General features: G+C 34.9%; 1 protein-coding gene across 4 annotated transcripts in view; it reads right to left on the reverse strand.

Annotated features, from left to right (window-relative positions):
- Positions 1-21,262, reverse strand: part of LOC149564957 (general transcription and DNA repair factor IIH subunit TFB1-3-like) — a 275,928-nt gene that overhangs the window by 133,061 nt on the left and 121,605 nt on the right. For all 4 annotated transcript variants that reach the window (XM_089818484.1, XM_089818486.1, XM_089818483.1 and 1 more), the window contains exon 14: positions 9,137-9,202. In XM_089818484.1, the coding sequence (XP_089674610.1) occupies positions 9,137-9,202 (66 nt within the window). The remainder of the gene's footprint in view (positions 1-9,136; positions 9,203-21,262) is intronic.

Here is a 21,262-nt window from a genome sequence, read left to right on the forward strand (position 1 = left end):
AACCATGCAACACTGAATTCTAATTATTTATGGATCATGTGGATCATGCAAGAATTGTCCAATACCTGCAAATGAATCTTGCTCAAACCCTTGATAAGTTTCTCACCACCACAATAATATCAGGAGAACTCATCCATAGAATGAATGTATTTGGTTTCAGACTTGCAGTTATAAAATCGATCCAATAGCTCCACCAATCACCAATGGCTAGTAGCTTCATCTTCACACTTTACACTTAATTCATAACTTTTGCTTTTGGTTGCGCAACTGAATTTCAATTTGTTGAATAATGTAGCTTCAGTTCAGACAATAGCTCTGATCGTATGAGAATATACTCATGTATATATACATGTCGATATGTATGCATGCATGAATATAATCTGCATTATTCATGGTGATCGCAGCATTCAGAACCGACTGTGCATATAATTATTATGTTTATATCTGAGAATGATCTTAGTAATGATTGTATTTGTTCTGATCATTATCGATTACTTTAGACCTTGTTAAGTATTGTAATCATTAGTTTTGTCATGACTAGTCAACGGGTGTGACCATACCACGAATCGGGTGTATCGGTGAATGGTCATGTCTCCATTTGGAGACATGCCAATTCACCCATACACCCGACCACCTTTGTATAGATATTGTATGCCGCCCGATATTGCAAGCATCAAAATTGATTAATGTGGGCAGATTGGAGATAGTACAGATATAAAAATTGAAGGAACTTTTATCTCATATTTGCATTGTAATTATACATATTGTGGAGCACATCAAATCCTTCATTTGCAGAGATTGTACCTGAAATAAAAACATGCATTCTTAAGTCAGAGAAATCTGTATTAAACTTTACATGGTATCAGAGCGAGGCTAAGCAGAGATCGCATTAAATTTATAAGGATCAAATTTCACTTTAAAATAACAGTCTATTCTCTCTACAAAGATGACAAACGTATTGAGATTTGAACATCAATTTGCAAGTGCTGATAACTTCGAATCATGGAACCTTCGTATAATGATGTTGCTAAAAGAAAACAAATTGGAATCTTTTGTAAGAAAGGGCAAAGAGGAACCTAAATATGATCCTAAGAAATCAAAATGGATCGAAAAAAATGAAAAGGCCATGAAGATAATTGTGGATATTGTTCGAGACCACATAGTACCTATTGTGGCAAAACATACAACAGCATATCATATGTTTCGAGCTCTTGAAAATGCATTCATAATCAATAATACAGGCAAAAAACTTGCTCTTAAAGGGCAAATAAATAATTTTAGCATGAATAAAGGAGAAACTATAATTGCTTTCTTCATGAGAATCACAGATTTGAGAGATCAATTATCTGCACTTTGTTATGAGATTGACAATCAAGAATTATACTTAATAGCATTAGGAGGACTTCCAAACTCCTAGGAATCTTTTGTACAACGTATAAGTGCTAGGTCTAAAATCCAAAAACTAGATCATTTAAGATAGGGTTATCTTCAAGAAGAATCGAGATTAATGATTAAGGGAAAACACAAAACCTTAGATGAAGATGTTCAAATTCTTAACACAAACTCTCGTAATAAGGGAAAGAAGAACAACAACAAAAGGAAAAGAAACTTTCATGGAAAAGGACTATCTAAACAGAAGAAAGGCTTGTCCAAAATTCAATGTTTTAGATGTGATCTAGTTGGACATTATGCAATAAATTGTCCCAATCAATCTAAACCTCAAGCATCCTTTGCAACATATGAGAAATCAAATGAAGGACATGAATCTAAGAAATATGCCTTCTATTCAACATTGTCCGGCCAGATTTCAACCAAATCTAATACATAGATAGTTGACACGGGATCTTCACGACACATCACTGGATATTTGGATAATCTCAAAAGCATGCAAATAGAAACAGATGAAGAAGTTACAATTGGTGATGATTCTACATATTCCGTAAAAGGAATTGGGACCTACACTATAATATTGAAATCTGGAAGTTCTATTCAACTTTCTGGAGTTCTTTATGTAGCAGGTATTAAGAGGAATTTATTATCTATATCTGCACTTGAAGATATGGTTATAGAATTGGATTCATGGGAGGTAAAGTACTAGAATGGCAAAAGAATTCAACTATAAAGAAGGCTCTAACAATAGGAGTAAGACAAGGACTTTTATGTGAGCTATGCACTAAGACGAACCTTTCACTTGTACATGAGACCTCAAATTCAAATGAAATATGGCATAGAAGATTAGGTCATATCAACTTTCGTGCCCTAACATCAATGGAGAAGTTAGTAACTAGAATGCCTAAATTAAGCCATATTCACAATGAATCATGTAAAGGTTGTGCCTTAGGGAAAAACACTTAAAATCTATTTCCTCATAGTTTGAGAAAAACTAAAGATGTGTTGGAACTAGTAGACTCTGTTCTATGTAGACCCATGTCTATACCATCTATAGCAGGGTTCTTCTACCATGTGATATTTGTTGATGATTTTTCAAGGAAGGCATGATGTATTTCCTTAAGTGCAAAGAATCTAAAGAGATTCTCTCTAAGTTTAAAGAATTCAAAACACTTACTAAGAACTCCTCTGACAAGAACATTAAAGTTCTAAGAACAAATAATGGGAAAGAGTATACTTTTGAAATATTTAAAGAGTTCTGCAAACTTGTTGGGATTAAGAGGGAGTTCACAGTCCCTTAGAATCCTCAACAAAATGGAGTTGCTGAAAGAAAGAACAGAACTATTCTAGAAGCTGCTAATGCTATGATTTTTGATCAAAACTTGAGAATGTGTTTCTAGGCTGAAGCATCTAACACAGCAGTCTATATTCAGAATAAACGTCCTCACTCATATTTGGACAATAAGACCCCTAAAGAAGCATTTTCTAGAAAGAAACCTAACATCAGTCACTTAAGAATATTTGGATGTCCTGTGTATGTTCATGTACCTAAGGAGAAGAGGACAAAGTTAGAACCTTCTGGAAGAAAGGGCATCCTTATTGGTTTTAGTGAAATAATAAAAGGATACTAAGTCTACATACCTGGATAGAAACAAATAGAACTAAGCAGAGATGTCATTTTTTAGGAAGACATTGCTTTCAGAAAAGCCAAAACTTCTAATGAACTAGATACATTTTCTATATCTCAAGAAGAGGCTCTTGCTCCTAAGATTTAGAGGGAGTACCCTGAAGAGACTTCAAATGAAACTTAGCTCCATCCTGAGACTCAAAAAGAGAGTCTTGATCATTCTAAAAGACCACTTTGGACAAGAAAAATTATACAGGAAGGAGATGGATTTGAAGCACCTTCAGGGACTTTCCGAAAAAGCAAGAGACCTAGAAAATTTACATATAATGCTTTCATGTGTGAGAGTCCAAACCCTAAACCTTCAAGTACTTCTGAAGCACTTAAACATCAAGCTTGGAAAGATGCCATGGTGGAAGAATATCAATCTATACTAAAAAATGATGTTTGGGGCATAGTTCCTAGACCTAAGGGAAAATCTGTTGTATCTTCAAAATGGCTCTTCAAAGTTAAGTATGTTGCAAATGGCATCATTGAAAAACATATAGCTCGCTTTGTGGCTAGAGGTTTTTCTCACAAGGAAGGAATCGACTTTGAAAAAACTTTTGCACCAATTGCCAGGTATACCTCCGTTAGAGCTGTAATAGCCATTGCAGTAGCCAAAGGTTGGAAATTTCATCAAATGGATGTGAAAATTGTTTTTCTTAATGGAAAAATCGAGGACGAAGTATACCAGAACAACCAAAAGGATTTGTGACACATCATGCTGCCTTATATGTATGTTAAGTGAAGAAGGCTCCATATGGACTCAAACAAGCACCCAAGCCTAGTATGAAAGGATTGATAAATACCTTTTAAGTCTTGGATTCACCAAGAATGTGGTGGATCCAAATCTTTACACCAAGGTAACTAGAGGTGATATGCTAATTCTAATTCTTTATGTTGATGACCTTTTCATTACAGGGGAAGAACATCTCATTATTCGGTGTAAGAAAGATTTAGCTTCTGAATTTGAAATGGACTTAGAAATTCTTCATTACTTTCTTGCACTAGAAGTACGTCAAAAGTCTACAAATATCTTGCTACACCAAAAGAAGCATATTATTGATATTTTGAAAGATTTGGAATGTGGAACTATCAACCTATGTCTACACCTATGGAAACCAACTTACACAAGCTAAAAGAAGCAAGTGTTGAATCCAAACTAGTTGATCCTTCTTTATATAGACAAATAATTGGGTCCCTAATGTATCTTGTAAATACTCAACCTGACATCTGCTATGCTATGAATGCATTAATTATGTTCATGTGTGAACCTTGTGAGATTCATCTTGTTCCTTTGAAGCATATATTAAGGTATCTCCAAGGTACTATTGGGTATGAACTTAAGTATGAGAATAACAACTTTGAGTTACATGGATAAACTGATTCTGCTCAGGCAGGAAGTCTAAAAGACTGGAAAAGCACATAAGGATGTTGTTTCAGCTTAGGATGGGCTATGATTTCTTGGATCTGTAGAAAGCAAGCTTCAGTTGCTCAAAGTTCTACTGAAGCAGAGTATATTGCAGCAGCAGCAATGGGAGCTAGAGAAGAAGTGTGACTTCGGAAGTTGCTTTCTAACTTGTTTGGTGAGCCCATGAAACCTACCACTATTCACTATGATAACCAAAGTTGTATCAAGTTATCCGTGAATCTGGTATTTCATGATAGATCAAAATATATAGAAATTCCTTACCACCATGTAAGAGACATGGTGGAAAGAAGGACTATTCAGTTGGAATATATCAACATAGGTGATCAAACAACTGACATTCTTACCAAGGCACTTCCAAAAGTGAAGGTTGATCATTTCAGAAAGAAACTTGGCTTGGTTGAAATGTAAATTAATGAGATTGCGTCTCAAACCTTGTAAATTTGTTTTATGTAATAAAGATGTCTAAAGTGTAAACTCTTTTGTCATATGTGTGACTCTATGACTCATGTCCCTACCCTATGTTCAATATTAAAAGGAGACAATCTTTTATATTGAAATGTTGACTCTAATAATATAACGTAACGACTTTAAATTATTAGATTACTATTATGATGAATATCATGTGACTTGATATTCTTGAAAATCATAATAGTTAAAAGAGCATGTTGATGGATATCACATGACTTGATATCTATTGAAGATCAACATGTTTAAACTCAAGGTGGATATTATGCGACTTAATATCTATGGATATGCCATGATCCTTTATGGAGGATATCATGAGACTTGATATTTGTGTACACACAAAATTGAAAGAATATCATAAGACTTAATTTCTCAAAATATCTGGAGGATATTACTTCTTATAATGAGAAGAATTCATATGCACTTTGTCTTCCCTAGCTAAGAGGGAGTGTTGAATCATGTAGCTTTGGTTCAGACAATAGCTTTGATCGTATGAGAATATACTCATGTTTATATACATGTCGATATGATTTGAATATCGATATGTATGGATGCATGAATATAATCTACATTATTCATGGTGATCGCATCATTCAAAACCAACTGTGCATATAATTATTATGTTTATATCTAAGAATGATCTCAGTACTGATTGTATTTATTATGATCGTTATCAATTATTTTAGACCTTGTTACGTCTTGTAATCATTATTTTTGTTAAGACTAATCAACAGGTGTGACCATACCACAAATCGGGTGTATCAATGAATGGTCATGTCTCCATTTGGACACATGCCCATACACCCAACCACCTTTGTATAGATATTGTATGTTGCCAGATATTGCAAGCATCGAAATTGATTAATGCAGGCAGATCGGAGGTAGTACAAATATCAAAATTGAAGGAACTTTTATCTCATTTTTGCATTGTAATCATACATATTGTGGAGCACATTGTACCTGAAATAAAAACATACATTCTTCAGCACTGTCAGAGAAATCTGTATTAAACTTTACATAATTAATAAAAAATGAATTGTCATAGGCATCATAATGCACTTTATAATTAATGTCTCTCAACTTAAGCTTATAATGTTATTTAATTAACTTAATTAAATAGCATCAATAATATCTAGAGCTCATAATAACCCATAAATCATCAAATAATCCACCAAAAGCAGAAGCAACACTGTTCATATGTAACACCCAATAGCCATGCCAAAAATGGAAACTAGCCAGCACTTACTTACTATAAGTAGTTAGTCAACCACTAAAGACCCTCAAAAAAAATTGCTAGCTCACAAGGGTCAAAATGATGAGCTAACACAACCATGCCGCTGACACCTAAAATGGGGCCATCACATCGATCAAATAATAAACTTGACAACTGCAATGAACAGCTTTACAATTAATGATGTTTATTAGGAGCCAACAAAGTTGCTAATGGGCTTACCATCACGGAAATCAACAGTACCTATATTTAAGGCCACATATAAAAAAATCTGGTGGCTTACGTTCTGATTAATTGACACATGTGGGTGTTGCCTCTATAATACTTGGCAATCATCCTAACATTTGTGCAGCCAAAGATAATGTAAGCATAAGCCCGACAGTCCACCTTTCGTACTCTTGTCAGCAAATGTCCTTTGTTCGAGAGATCAAAGAAAAGAGGCTCAAATGTGTTCCAATACACGCCATGAGTTAATAGTACATTCCATTGAGAGTGTGTTGGGGGATGCATTCATGGCTATTGGTTCAATCTTTTTGGTCTCCCTCCTCAACGTTAGGGAGACTTGAACTCTATGAACAAGCTATGCAAGAGGTTGACTCACAAGCAATTTTGGGGGGATTAGGATGATGTGTGGCTATGATGGATGAAAGTCACAACATCCTCCTCCCTACCAACTTCTACATAATCAAGGCACATGATAAGGGATGCCGAACAATTCCATCTAGTCTTTACTTACATGTACTCTACACTGCCTTGCCATCAACCCACTCGTACCTAAAGGTGTTTTGTTTCTCAAAAGGATTCTAAGTATGGTGGCTGTGAAGGGGTTCAACTAGCTCGTGTTCATAGTGGAGGATGGCCTGCAGTAACATGTTCAGTGCTATAGTTATATAATTGTCATAATATTTTAAGGTTTAATAGCTAGATCAAAATGTTGGCTCTATATTGTTCTGTTAAACCACAAATATCTATATATTAGCAAGATTTAGATAGCTATAAACCCTAGATTTCAACTCTATAAGGACAAAAATGTTGAAAGCCAAACCAAAACAATGTGAAATATTTTTCATGCTAATATAAATGGAAGAAAGATCCATGCCTGGAATTGTCATTTCCCCTCTCTAGTCTGACTAGCAGAGTCATGAGAGTTGGCCTATTATTGGAGTCTCATAGGCTAGCAGTGGTGAATAGAGACTCATACTGGATACTTAGTGACCAGAGTTGCTTCTACAATCAATTTGAGAGCCAGTCGGAGCAGTTCCTTAATTTTAGGGATTTCCCTAAAATTTAGGAGGTTATGGCAGTGAGCAGATCTGACGCTCCTCACGACCAATATACGATTTCAATTTCAAGGTGATAGGGTATATTCCCTAGTTTCTAGGAGCATCCCTAGTTTTTAGGGATGGGACTGCGAGTTGGCCACATTGCCCGGCATCAGTCACCGATAGGTGACAGGACCCATTCACTAATTATTTGATTGGTTTGGCTTTCCAGTTGAATAAAAGGAAATATTTTTAATATTTACAAAGTTTGTGTTTAAATAAATTAAAATAAAGCTATTTATATAGCTAATTGGAGTAATAAGGGGATTTTGGCTTCATCTGGTCAAGTAGGCCTATGTGTTATAGCTCGTTGGAAAGGTCTTGAATTATTATAACTTATTTTCATCATTCAGAGACTTTCAGGCACCTAGAGCTATGTTATTTGAGGAAAGGGGTGTTTTTCCTAAACATAAAGGCCTTTTAATTGAGAAGATGTCATTTTATAATAAAGGGAAAGGCATATTCTCCCATTAGGGTTCGACTGGCTTTGAGAGGGATATAAAAGGAGATGTCGGCTCATTCTTTCATTATCTTTTACATCTTCATTCTTGGTATTTGCTATTTTTCTCTGAAGAGTGATTCTAGAGGGCTCGGACGCAAAACCTAGAGACTGGCTATTGGGATGCAAACCCCAATAGATGGTTTCAGCCGCATTCTACAATATTGTTTCAGTAGTTGACAAAGATTGTTAAGTTCAGCATTTGGGGGTGCTTGTGCATTGCACATTGAGGGTCTTGTTTGGCACGTTGGGATCTTCTTGCTGCCTTGGCATGACTATAGTAGTCGTACGGCTGCCTTTCATCTGGCATGGGATATGTTGGTTGGCATACATTAGCCATCTCTACCTTGTTGGTCTGTGGCTGGTCCATTCTTGCAATTGGCGTCTTCATTCCTTGTTTGTAAACATCTTTGCTAGCATATTGATCACATATCTTGCCTGGTATGATTTGTAGCTATTCTGGTTGACTGAATATTATATTATTTGTTGTTGTTGTTAATTATTGTTTTACTCATATTTGGAAAATACAAAAAAGAAGAAACAATATTTTCGCAACTTCTGTCTAATTCTCTAAGACCACAAGGAAAGCACAGGAAAATCTATTATTTTATTTAAAATTTATAAAAGTTCAGTGAAAGGATCCTTTTTGGGATCTTTCAGCAACTTATCCATTAAAATATATTATTTATATAATAATACACAATTACAATTAATTATTACTTAAACAGCTATTTATTTAATATCATAGAAATATTAATATAAATTTAAAAAATATTTACATAATACTATATAAATATTAACAATATAATATCATAGCATACAAGTATTTATAAAATATATACAAGTGAATATGGTAATTTGACATGTATAGAAAGGAACTAAGAGAATCATCAACAATAGACATTTGCCAGTTGAGATAGTGATCGCAAGGATTACTGTGATGAAGTACCTTCAACAAATTTTACTCCAAGATACTCATAGGCAAATAAACATTAAATGACTCACTAAAAACATAACTTAAAAAAGAAAAATAAAACACTTGCCACTAAGTTGGCTTTATTACAACTGTGATTCTAATCTTTTAATAATTTAATCATATTCTAATACTAGGTATATTTGAAAACTGGATTACCGGTAAGTGTGTATAATCGTCTGCAAAATCTGAGGCCATGTCTACAGTTGGGTCAACCTTCCTAATCTGCAAAAGAACAATAGATAAAATTAGAGATATGGCCCATGTGTGGAGGAAAACTAAAACATATCCAACATATGAGGAAATGACACGTAAATCGATATAATAAGTTAATAACTATATCAAAGGTATGGTCTAACGTTTCAGTTCAACTAACAATTTTACAAATGGTAGACAAATTCATGCAAACACCATATTTCTTATCATTGTTGCCATTAAAATGAGAGTTATACACTCTATTGCTGACAGAAAATGCTAAACACATGGGCAATGAACGTAAAAATATTGTCATAGCCCATCAAACTCATTTCCTTTATCAACATATCTTGCTGCTACTCCTTTTTCTCTTGCACTACAGTACTAACCCGAACAAAAGCATTTCCTGATGCATATTGTTGGCTTGCCTTTGGCACCCAATTTTTTTTTTTAAATTAAAACCAAGTTCCATGAAGAGTTTTCCTCAATTTACTCATGCCTTGAACCGGTTTTGCTAATCATACTTTTAAGAAGTTGTACTCTTTTTGAAGGGGCAGTGTTGCAAGGACTTGTTGAACTTGAATTTTGAACTGCACAGTTCAAGGTTCAAAGTTCAGAGTTACAGTTCAAAGTTCAAAGTTCAAGGTTGAATTTTGAAAGTTCAAAGTTCAAAATCAGAAGCTTAGAGTTACAGTTCAAAACTTCAAGTTCCAAGTTGCAAGCAGCCCAAAAGTTCAATTTTCATGGTTCAGACAATCCACAATCATCATGGTTCAAAAGTTCAGGTTCACGAGTTGGCATGTGTTGAACTTGAACAATTGTACTTACTTTGGTTTGAAGTTCAAGGTTTATTGTGAGTGAAAGCATAAAGCCAAAGTGATCAATAAAAGGGAGGTGATGGTGAAAAAGTATATTTGGGAAAATTTCGCAGCATTGAACTTGAACCTCAAACTACAAAGTTCTAACTTCAAGGTTCAAAATGACAGGCGGGGTCAAAATGACAGTCACGCTCAATGTGAAAGTCAAACCTGAAAAATATTTGCCAAACCAAAAATGCATTCAAAATAAAAATAGAACTTTAAATCTGAGGACAACCCACCTAATATTTTGGCCTCAAATACCCCCATATTTAATTTTATGGCCATACAAGTATGATGGATTATTTTAAGATTTTCTCAGTCCAGCAATGTGGTTGGCATGGTCAGTTTACAAAGAGAGTACCATGATCTGGCGAGCTGTTCGAAAATGGTTAAAAACCCACCTATAGTTTTAAATATCATAACTCCTCACCAATTTTCATCGCCCGAGAAGATCCGGTTAACCTGTGGTGAAATTATGAAAAAGTGGCTGCAAGTTAAATTAAAAATCTCTCACTCTCTTATGTACAATAATTTAAAATATTTATTAGATATTTCAAATCAGTTTGAGAGCAGCAAACGAAAACATTTGAATAATGTCTCAAGAAAGTTGGATGACAAGAATTACACAGGAATGTGGAATGGTTATTGCTTCCTCTTGAAAATCAAGAATCAGTTATCAAAACCGAAAGGTTACAGCATGTTATTTATTGCAGAAATCGGAAGAAAGAGGGGTGCTTGTTTCCCAGCAGTCGTGTGACTACAGAAAGGAGAGAACGCATTTTACTGAGCAGTGTTTGTAACAGAGATGAGGGGAAATAATATATTTTGATTTCTATATAATTTGGTTTTAGAGCAGGGAGAACATGATCTTATGGTTATTCTTATTATGTATCTGGAATAAATATAAATATATCTTCAGATCTTGTGGTGTGAGATTTATTTTTCTGATTGAAAATGATCTTGTGGTCATTCCAATCACAATCCTTTTGTTGTCCTGCTTTTTCTTGTCAAGTATATGAAATATTCCAAAATCTTGTGGTTTTGTATGTATTCCTATATATGCAAGCAAACTGTTAAAAGTATCCTTTTTGTTTCTATATAAAGGAAATAGATCATAGGTAGTTTGTAGGTTGTCTTGTTATTCTTTTCTCAGTTATTTAAATCTGTAATCACATTCATTCCATGTTGATGGGTGAATGCTCATGCCTTTGTGTCTTCTGGTTAAAGACATAATCAATATTTAATTCATTGAAAATCTTAAGAGGGAGTTGTACCTCTCAATTCAGACGAGGGTTATCAATCTAATGTTAACCCCTGCAACTATTAGTGGCATTTGTTCTTCTATTCAGACATCTTGACTCTTTCTTTGTATCTCTTTTTGAAGGACAAATCCATTTACTAAGACATCATGGACATTATGCTGGTAACTCTTTCTCTTAAAACATATGATAAAAATGTCTATTATAACTTCATCCATTTTTATTTGTATCAATATCATAAAAGTTGGAGACAAGCAACTGTCTATTTTTGCTATTAACTTCCATTGAAAACAATCGTATGTCAATAAGTAACTATTGTGACTAAGCTCTCCTTAATGTAGATTTGCATCCAATTATCATCAAGAGTGACTCAAGGATGACATTCATGAAAAATGATAATCAAAACAAAGCCAACATTGTAAAGGTAAATTCTACTTCCTCGTGCAAATCATTAATGCTCCGACTACTTTCATGAGGTTAATCAAAAAAGCATTGAGATAATTCATTGATTCATGTGCCATTGATTATTGGATGATTATCACCATCTAGCACATTAACATCTATATGGAGCTCAAAGTAGAGATTTCTTTATTCCAAGGAAGATTACTATATCCAGTAGAGGTTAATGCTACAAGTTGAGGAAGTATTGGACGCCTCAAAATTGAAGAGTTCGGCAAATTAGGGAGCCTCACAATTCAATTGTTGTTAATCACAGTGATATGATAAAGATATTGGCAGATTTACAAAGCTGTGCATAATGGCCAAATATACAAGTCAACATTGAAAGATTCATCAGCAAATGTATTTTATGTAGAATGTGTGAGCTTAGAAAAAGAATGTTGGCATTGTGTTTACTGTTAATGGTTCCTTCTAGATGACAGGAAAACAGCTCCCTAGATTTTGCAGTAACATGTAACATGATCAGCATGGAGCTTACTGACAAGGCATGCTTGTTCTCAACCAAAAAACAGGGCCTTAAGAATTAAACTAAAGAAGTTGAAAGCCTTTTATACTGCCCATGTTACATTCTTTAACAAGTTTAAACTAGAAAAGTTATTTACAAATTTCAGTTTTGGTTTATCATTCATCTGGTGGTATAGAATGATTCAATATCAAATTAACCCCCTTTCTGTTGCAATTTCAAAACAGGCTTATTTCCTATTCAATAAAAGCATTCATCAATTTGATGATTTGTGAGATTTGAACGTTTTAGATTGGGTAATATGGCAGAAAATATGAATGGTTTTCATGAAAACAATAACTTTGAAGGCTTAAATGTCTTTTTCAGATTTTGTTGCCCACGGACCTCATTATGAAGCTATGCACTTCCTTGCAATGTCATTTATCAAAGATTTGTGGGCGCCGTCCAGATTTCAGTATAGCTGTTTTTCTTTAAAAAAATGTTTATCCAAGTCTCCTTCCTCCATTCTCTCCAACTCCAAGGCTAAATCAGAAATGCAAATGTAATTCAAAGAAACAACATGGAGGAGTCAAAGCACTCAAATTTGGAGATTGCAAATTGCAATTAAGGCATCCACTGTGTAAAACAAGGATCCTGCCCAAATCTGCACGAATCCGCATCCGGATCAGACCCGAATCCGGATCTGGCCTCTAGGGCACGAATCCGATAACTAGGCTATATGGGTTTTAACATTGTAATATGCCCTTTTCTAAGTATGAGACATCACTTAATTCTTCACAATATAATGAAAATAAAGGCAATTCCTCACTGATTCTGCTATTTTGGTAATAATTGAATGAGGTTTAATAAGTTAATTCTATTGGTTAATAGTTTGTCCCTCTTGCTAACATGGCTTTACCTTGACTCTAGAAGCCCAAAATGTGAGGAAACAAAAGGATGTTACCAACAAATGGGTCAGTGTATGTGTTATATCATTGCCCTCTGAATTGTAAGGTACAGCTCCCTTATATGCAATATATGCAATGAATTGTGTTTTTAATAGATCATTGGGATATGGGGTATGCTCTTAACCTGAGAGCAGAAGAGGATAAACCAAGATGTTCATTTCTAAAAACACCCCAGGGAGAAAAAGATTTGTGCAATTTATATCACCCAATGGAATGGATATCATGAGCTACCTTAAAATTCTTCTAACATCTACTCCTACTTCTAAATGCATATTAGTCTTACTGAAATGAAATCTAGAGATAGAGCAGAGATGCACATGAAAGATGATATGGAATCCACCTTGACTGATGACTCTCCACTAAAATGGAATCTATCACCAGCTTCAAATACATCTGTCCTACAATCCCATAGAAACTATTCTAACAAAACATGAAATCAACTAGAGAGGAAGCAGAATCATATATGAAGAAGTAAATGGTATCACTTTCATTGCGAACATCAAAATGAAATGGAATCCACCTGATTATCACAGGTTCACATACAATTGTTCTTCAACTCTTTATGCAAAACTAATCTAAAAATGAGCAACAAAACATGATCAGTAAATAGAAAGTAAGTGGAACTACAGACTCATTCACCATCAAGTTTGTCGACCTATTCATTTTCGAATGAAGTTACATTTATAGGCCCCCTCCTAGGGTTTTCGCCAGTTACGGATTCATCAATTACATTGATAGAACATTTGAATCACTCAGAAACTCAACAATCATTCAAAACTAATATGAATAAGACATGAAAAATATCTAATCTTTAACATGATCATCCTCCCTTGGCGCCTCTGAGAACACCTAGCGACCTTTGATCTTCCTGTGATTCCACAAATCCTATAGAAAATCATTGTTTTCTCCACGTTTCGCACCAAACCCATATATTTCATATTCCAATAGTCATTACCTTTTCAAATCCTGGCCATCGATCTTCTCAATCTGAACATTGTGATTAAATTATTTTAAACCTTTATTGTCGTCGTTGTATTTCCTTCCATGGGTCCACCAAGTACACACATTGAACAGTTGCTTCCCCACATTATCTAAACTTCGCGCAACTTTGGAAAGCGGCAAAGCACATAACGTAGATTTTCCAAGATCTAATGTCAGTAATAAATCACTGTTAAGTCTCTTTTTGCAGTGCGGGTCCCTCGTTCCAGCTAGGTACATCGTGACATACATGTGGCATTACTTTATTGCTTAGAATCTCTGACGTTGAACCTCTTTACTCTGTGACACCTTGTGACTAGATTCTGATTGTGCTTCATGAAAACTGATGGCCCACCAGACACGTGTCTCATTGTCGCTTCCCTACATTGTTTATTTCTCAAGCACTTCCATAATGTGGGAAAGCATCATGCATTGATCTTTCAAGATCTGACGGATTGGAACATACACAATCTTATGTTTGACTTGTCAATTGGTGCTCTGGACAATTAGACGCATTTTAATTTGTCGATTCAATTTCCACTAAGGTCTTTGCCACCTTTGACCCTGTTTCTTTGCCATTTTTGTATTTATCTGGTTCTCCTACATGCGAATTCAACTGATCTTGTTTCCATGATGTTCATATGATTTGTATATCATCTTTTGACCTCGTCCTCGATGTTCTCTGTCGTCTTTTGTTCTGAATATGAGTATGATCTCCTTCATTCCACCTGAGATATGTCTTCAATGGAACACTAGATCATAGAGTTAGAGTTTTTATCAAAATGACCATTAGAAACTTACCCTCCCAAATCCTAGATGCCTAGCTTGATTGAATCCATTACATTGTTCTTTTATTTCCACCTAGGCAACTCAAAGGGAAAGATGAGAGAGGAAACCCTAATGGCAACCTAGACAAAACACAGATATGACATCTCATGTGACTTGACTCAAACCCTAGAATCTTGAAAAATATAGGGGACTAATATCATGGCAATGAATTCAAAATGCATATGCTATTTAATTCCAAATGCATACACAATATAGTTTATTGTATTTGCAATTGACTATGATTGCATAACAATCAGATTATAATGATATAAATGTTGTTTCTGATATACAGGAATTATATGCAATGACTCAGGGAATTCTCGGTGCCTTGTACTGCTTGCTATATCTGATATGTGATTAGGAATATGCAAATTATACAGGGTGCATCTGATATATCCTTCAACATATGCTCTGAACAGTGTTTATAGGTTATGTCTGAAATAAAAATACCAACAATCTTTGATAATGGTGTTCTCTTTGACTGTAACTTTATATGCTTGTACTGAATGGATGCCAAAGGCAATATGCTCTATTAGAGAGGGATACAAATAAATAATCTTTCTCCAAATAATCTTTTCAATTAGAGGGATCGATTCTCTTCTTGTATGTTGATGGCTGAAGTAATGCATCTAAGAGACAAGCCCTTGCCTCTTCATAATAACTTTCTCTTCAATCGCACCCTTCCATAACACTAATCAATGTCATTCTGGTCCTTATGTTAATCACCACCTTTACTAATTGCATCTCTTACGATTTGCCTTCCTGATCACTCTGATCTTAAGTTAATCGAATCCTTTCATGACAATTAATCACTAATGTTGTTTGATGATGTGATGCATCTAAAGGACATGTCCTTGTCTCTTCATAATAAATTTCTCTTCAATCACACCCTTCATAACACTAAACAATTTCATTCTGATCCTTACGTTTATCACCACCTTTACTAATCACATCTCTTATGATTTGCCTTCCTGATCACATTGATCATAAGTTATATTGTATACTTTCATGATAATTATTGATTAGATGCTGATTTTATAAATTTCAATATCCAGACTATCTAATCAAAGATTACGAATGATTCGCTGCTATTCATGTGGTTTTGTCTTTGATTAGACATAATCAATATCGTGCCTGATTAGTTTATCGTTGATAATCATTCCCAACTTAATCTTGCCTGATACTGATTGATCTATTCACTGGTGAAAGATGCTTGTTCATGAATGGTACTGAGAGGATTATCATTTGATTAGTATGTACATCAATGCTAATGATAATCATTAGTTGGTGCTACTGTTGTTTCCACTTACAGACCGTCTACAACACCTGCAATTCGGTAATGCCTAACAATATACAGATCACTATCACTTTAATCCTGGAAGGTCAAGAGAAGACTGGTTGGCAACCTTCACATAAGCTGAATTTGTTTCAGCCTTTACTATGTCATCTCCCATGCATGATACTTGTGATAATGTAAGATCAACCTCATCCTAATCATGGATCAATGTGCTTAACTCTTCCATGATGTATGAAGAGTCAATCGCTTCTTTTTCCTTTTCGTTCACTAGTGACTTCTTAAAATATACTTGTGGTGCTTGATGATCATCTCTCATTTTGACCACTTATAGGGTTCCATTTCTTAGGTTCGAGGGATGCTTTCTGTAATGTCCCTTGGTCTTATAGGTCTAAAATGTGCTTTGAGTGACACAAGGAATATTGTCAAATGCTACATGTGCAACCTTCCCACTTGCTGGTCTAATGTTATCAGTCTGATATGTACTTAAAAGTAACTATAGGTGGCTTCTATTGCTTGAGAATCAACACATCAAAATGTAAATTATGCTCTGATACCACTGTAATGACCCTACTCAAATCTGATCCCAAAATGCTGATAAAGGTTCAAGAAAACACTTTGCATACAAGGGTCATATGACTAATATAAAATTCAGTATTCTTTTATGGCTCTTTCCTTCACTTAGCATCAAGAAGAATGCTTGCAAGAAGATTCTGAATTGACTAAACAATGACCTAACATGAATGTGCAACTTATTCTAACAATATTCAATGCATATATGTAACTGAAACTACTTGCAATATGCAGCTACAGCAACTAGTAATTTTTACAAACACTTGGGATGCAAAAATTATAACATTATTTATGCCAAAAAGAGAACCTACAGCCAATTGACATTTTGTCAAACAATTGGCATGCAAACTAATAAGCTGATCATGAATGAAATGAACACCTACAGCCAACTGGTATTTTTACAAATAGTTGGTATGCAAACTAACTAGCTGATAAATAATAATATTGAATTGCTCAAATGACACCAGCAACTATTATCTCCTTAATTGCAATGAAATTTCTAATACAATGCTCATGAAATATGGCCAAGACTTTTTTGGCATTTACATGGATTACAAAAAATGATAATGCTGGTATAATGCACACCTACAGTTGAAACTTATAACACCTAAAATGCAATGCAAACAAAGGAACCTGGTTGTAGATGGCTGTAATAATTTTCTCCAATGCTATCTTCCTGCTTTGCTTTTTCTGTTCTGCTTTTTAACTTGCTTTTTTCAGATCTGTTTTTTCACTTTGCTTTTTCGAACTGCTTTTTCGGACTTTTTTTTTCGGGTTTGCTTTTTCGAGCTGCTTTTTCGAACTTGCTTTTTCGGACTGCTTTTTAGGCCTGCATTTCCGGTTCTGTTTTTCGGTCTGCTTTTTTCGCACTGTTTTTTTTTTTTTTTAAATCAAACCCTTTTGAACTGAAGTAGAAACTTCCTCAAGATATGCAATTAAAATTCCTTCAAACAAATCCTCTAGATGTTGGCCCTTGGCCACAGTTATACTCAGCTTGAGAGAGCTTAATACTATCTCCAAAGTGCAACCCTTCAAAAAATCTTTCACTTCCTCAGTTATGCAATCTACTGGGAGGTATCATTCCCAAAGACCAATTGAAAATTTGCAGACCTAGATGGTACCACAAATGCTCATAGAGAAAAAGTAGTAGAAACATCAAATCCCATCCCTCAAAATGAGAGGCCAAGCCCTCTATTTATTCACTTTTCTAAGAAGTTACTAAGAACTTCTAGAAGCATAAGAACTTCTAGAAGCATCCATTATAAAATCCCATTCTAATGCACTTTTATAATTAAATAACTTTATAAAATAAAAAGTGCAATCTCAACTTAAAATTATAAAATGTAGGCCGCATATAAAAAGTAATGATAAAATAATATCTCCAAGAGCATAATAAACCATCCAATCCTCAAATAAACGCCAGAATGACTCTCTCATCACAACCACCAGTCTACGAGAGTCCATGATAGACTGATCTGGGACGCAAAACGATGTCAGCCAAAACGGGGACATTACACTTTCTTTGTTCCTTAGGTAGGTATTTTAACTAGAAGTTCACTCATCAACATGAAACGAATTTGATAACAATGTGAAAGGTTTAGAGGAAAGCAAACAAATGACCGACAGATCACTTACTCAATCTTCTCTAATTACAGAGAAATCAAAGGGAAGTTAAAGATTTCTATTTGTTAAACATGTGCTCACAATACCACAGATATACGTTGCACACATATGCTTAGCATGATGAGACAGAATAATATCCAAAAATGTGAATGAATTGACCAACTAATAAACTTCAATTAGAAAAAACAATATTCCAAACCTACAGGTCTGAGATACAAAACTTTTCTTTCCTTCTGAATACGTGCTAAGAATGATTCACAAGTCATTCTTAATTCCTGGCCCTTTCAAATCAAGCCGCAAAAATGTAGAATCTACTTGCCCCTTTTTTCTCTAGCAATTTTAGCACTCAGAAAATAACTCTCCCTTTCCTGTAGCCCACAGACCGTTGTGAAAGAAAAGAAGAACCCCTCCACTTATTAAATTTTTCCAATAAAAATTATGCCCACATTGCCCTTAAGTTTCTATAACTGATTCTTCGATAGAGTTGCTAATTAATTCCCCTATCTTTCCAATTCCCCGATGATTTTATTTCTTTGAACATTACAAGAATTAAGATTGAAAATTCCTAATAATAATGTTCCACCGATTGGAAAGCCACATGTAAGCAAACATGGATCAATGATATCCAGAATTAAGGACACTTTAAGAATAATGATCAATATTTACATTAAAATTATGATCACAGGTGTCAACCCTTTGATCAGTGTTGGCTTTCAATACACATCTGTCTGTCAAAGTATCTATATGCCCTTATACCATGCAGTGGCCTACTCACGCTTTATCAATTCCTTTCATTCTCACGTTTCATAACTTTATAAAAATGTGTCCCGTGCTCCTGATATTTCAACTCAGGCCCAATTTCATCTATCTATGACTTCTTAATTTATTGTGCATTCACAGTCATCTAATAACAGTGGGGTTATATGATTCTTTAATACATTCGAAATCGAACACAATTACGATATTACCCTTATGAAAGGATATACAGGCTTAAAGCATGGCCCTCATACCACGCACTTTAAATCCCCTGTAAATACTGTTTGCCATAGTCCCCTGTGTTTATTCTCAACATATCAGAGGATCTCAACAGGCCTGCAGGCTTTCCTTAATTCGTTATTGAGATGTTCTGAGGGTTCACTACCTTTATGGGCAATACACTTATCTCCAGTTTTCCTTAGAGGCGTATATATCAAAGATATACCCAATCAAAGGAAACAGTTGATAAAACAGTGGAATCGTGACTAATTACTTTGTATCTACAAATTGATGAAGCCTGATATACTTGTCTTTCACAACTTAACCCGATGCCTTTCTTATCGGCAATTTGCCAAACACTTTGCAATTATCTCTCATGCTTTTCCAAGATGGAGTCGTTGGCTTTGGAATTCTTTGTAGTTTTTGGTTTCCCATTATAGAGTCACATGAGAGCCCATGTTTGGAAGTGTTTTTGAGATCGATATCCAATCAATCGAGCCTGATTGGTATCTTTATTATCTTCCTCAATATTCAACACAAGTTCTCCTACATATCTTTCCACTGGCATCGATCCATGAAGGCGGCTCTCGCTTCATTAGTACCTTTGTTGGATGGTACCTTCCATCAATCACTATTGTGAAATCGACCATTTTGGCTCCTTGTGCTCAAATCTTTTTTAGGTCCAAGAGTGTCAAGAACCGTCCTCACCATCGAAGCCTTGATGACATACATTTAATAATTGGCTCTTTTATTGGCCCAACCTTCTTACTTCCACTCCACTATTACATTAACCCAATCACTCGAGCATTTTTGCAACATTCACTCAATTAAGGAATAGCTCCTCCCCATTGATGTCTTGTTATCAACAGCCTAATATTTTATGTGCCACAATATATGGCTAGGAAGGGGAGTGGTGGTTAGGAACCATTGTGATAGTGTCATACTCAAAGGCGACGAAGACATAATGTTCATTTAAAGTAACCGAGTGCTTCACTAAATTCTTAAAAGGATGCCCCACTATAAGTTTTGAAATCCCTTACATTATTCTCACTGATAAAGCTTGTGTGATGTTTACAATTTTCCCTGTTTTTGCTGCAGATACCAGATCTGTTTGACTGATATCTTCAGTTCTCCCAACCAGTTCACACTAATGAGCTCCATGGACATCTATTGTAATTAGCAAGTCAAAAGTGGTTTTGACCCTTTCTAACATCGTCGACCCTTCCTCTAGACTAGGGCCACAAAATGACTTCACAGATGTCCTATAAGTTTTATCAAAATTCAGTTTGAAACCTAATTTGTAATGACCCTCCTCAAATCTGCTCTCAAAAAAGCTGATGAAAGCTCAAGGAATTTCATCAAACAATTCACATCCAAGGGACGTATGACTGATATAGTATTTCAGCTGGCTTTAAATGACTCTTTCTTCAATTTGCATCAATGAGAATCTTGTGCTAGAAGACTCCAAATGGACTACACAATGACCTAACATGAGTGTGCTACTAATTTTGACAATATTCAGTGCATATATATGCTCTAAGCATGAGAAATGAACACCTACAGCCAACTAGCATTTTTACAAACAGTTGGTATGCAAACTAACTAGCTCATAATTGCTTAACTGACACCAGCAACTATTATCTTCTTAATTGCAATGAAATTTCTAATACAATGCTCATGAAATATGGCCAAGACTTTTGGCATTTACATGGATTACAAAATGATAATGCTGGTATAATGCACACTTACAGTTGAAACTTATAATACCTAAAAAAACAATACTAACAAAGGAACCTAATTGTAGATGGCTGTAATAATTTCCTTAAATGCT

The sequence above is a fragment of the Cupressus sempervirens genome, chromosome 3 (genome assembly GCF_028749045.1).
Source record: "Cupressus sempervirens isolate cs-2001-9-10 chromosome 3, ASM2874904v1, whole genome shotgun sequence".
In the NCBI taxonomy this organism is placed as follows: Eukaryota; Viridiplantae; Streptophyta; class Pinopsida; order Cupressales; family Cupressaceae; genus Cupressus; species Cupressus sempervirens.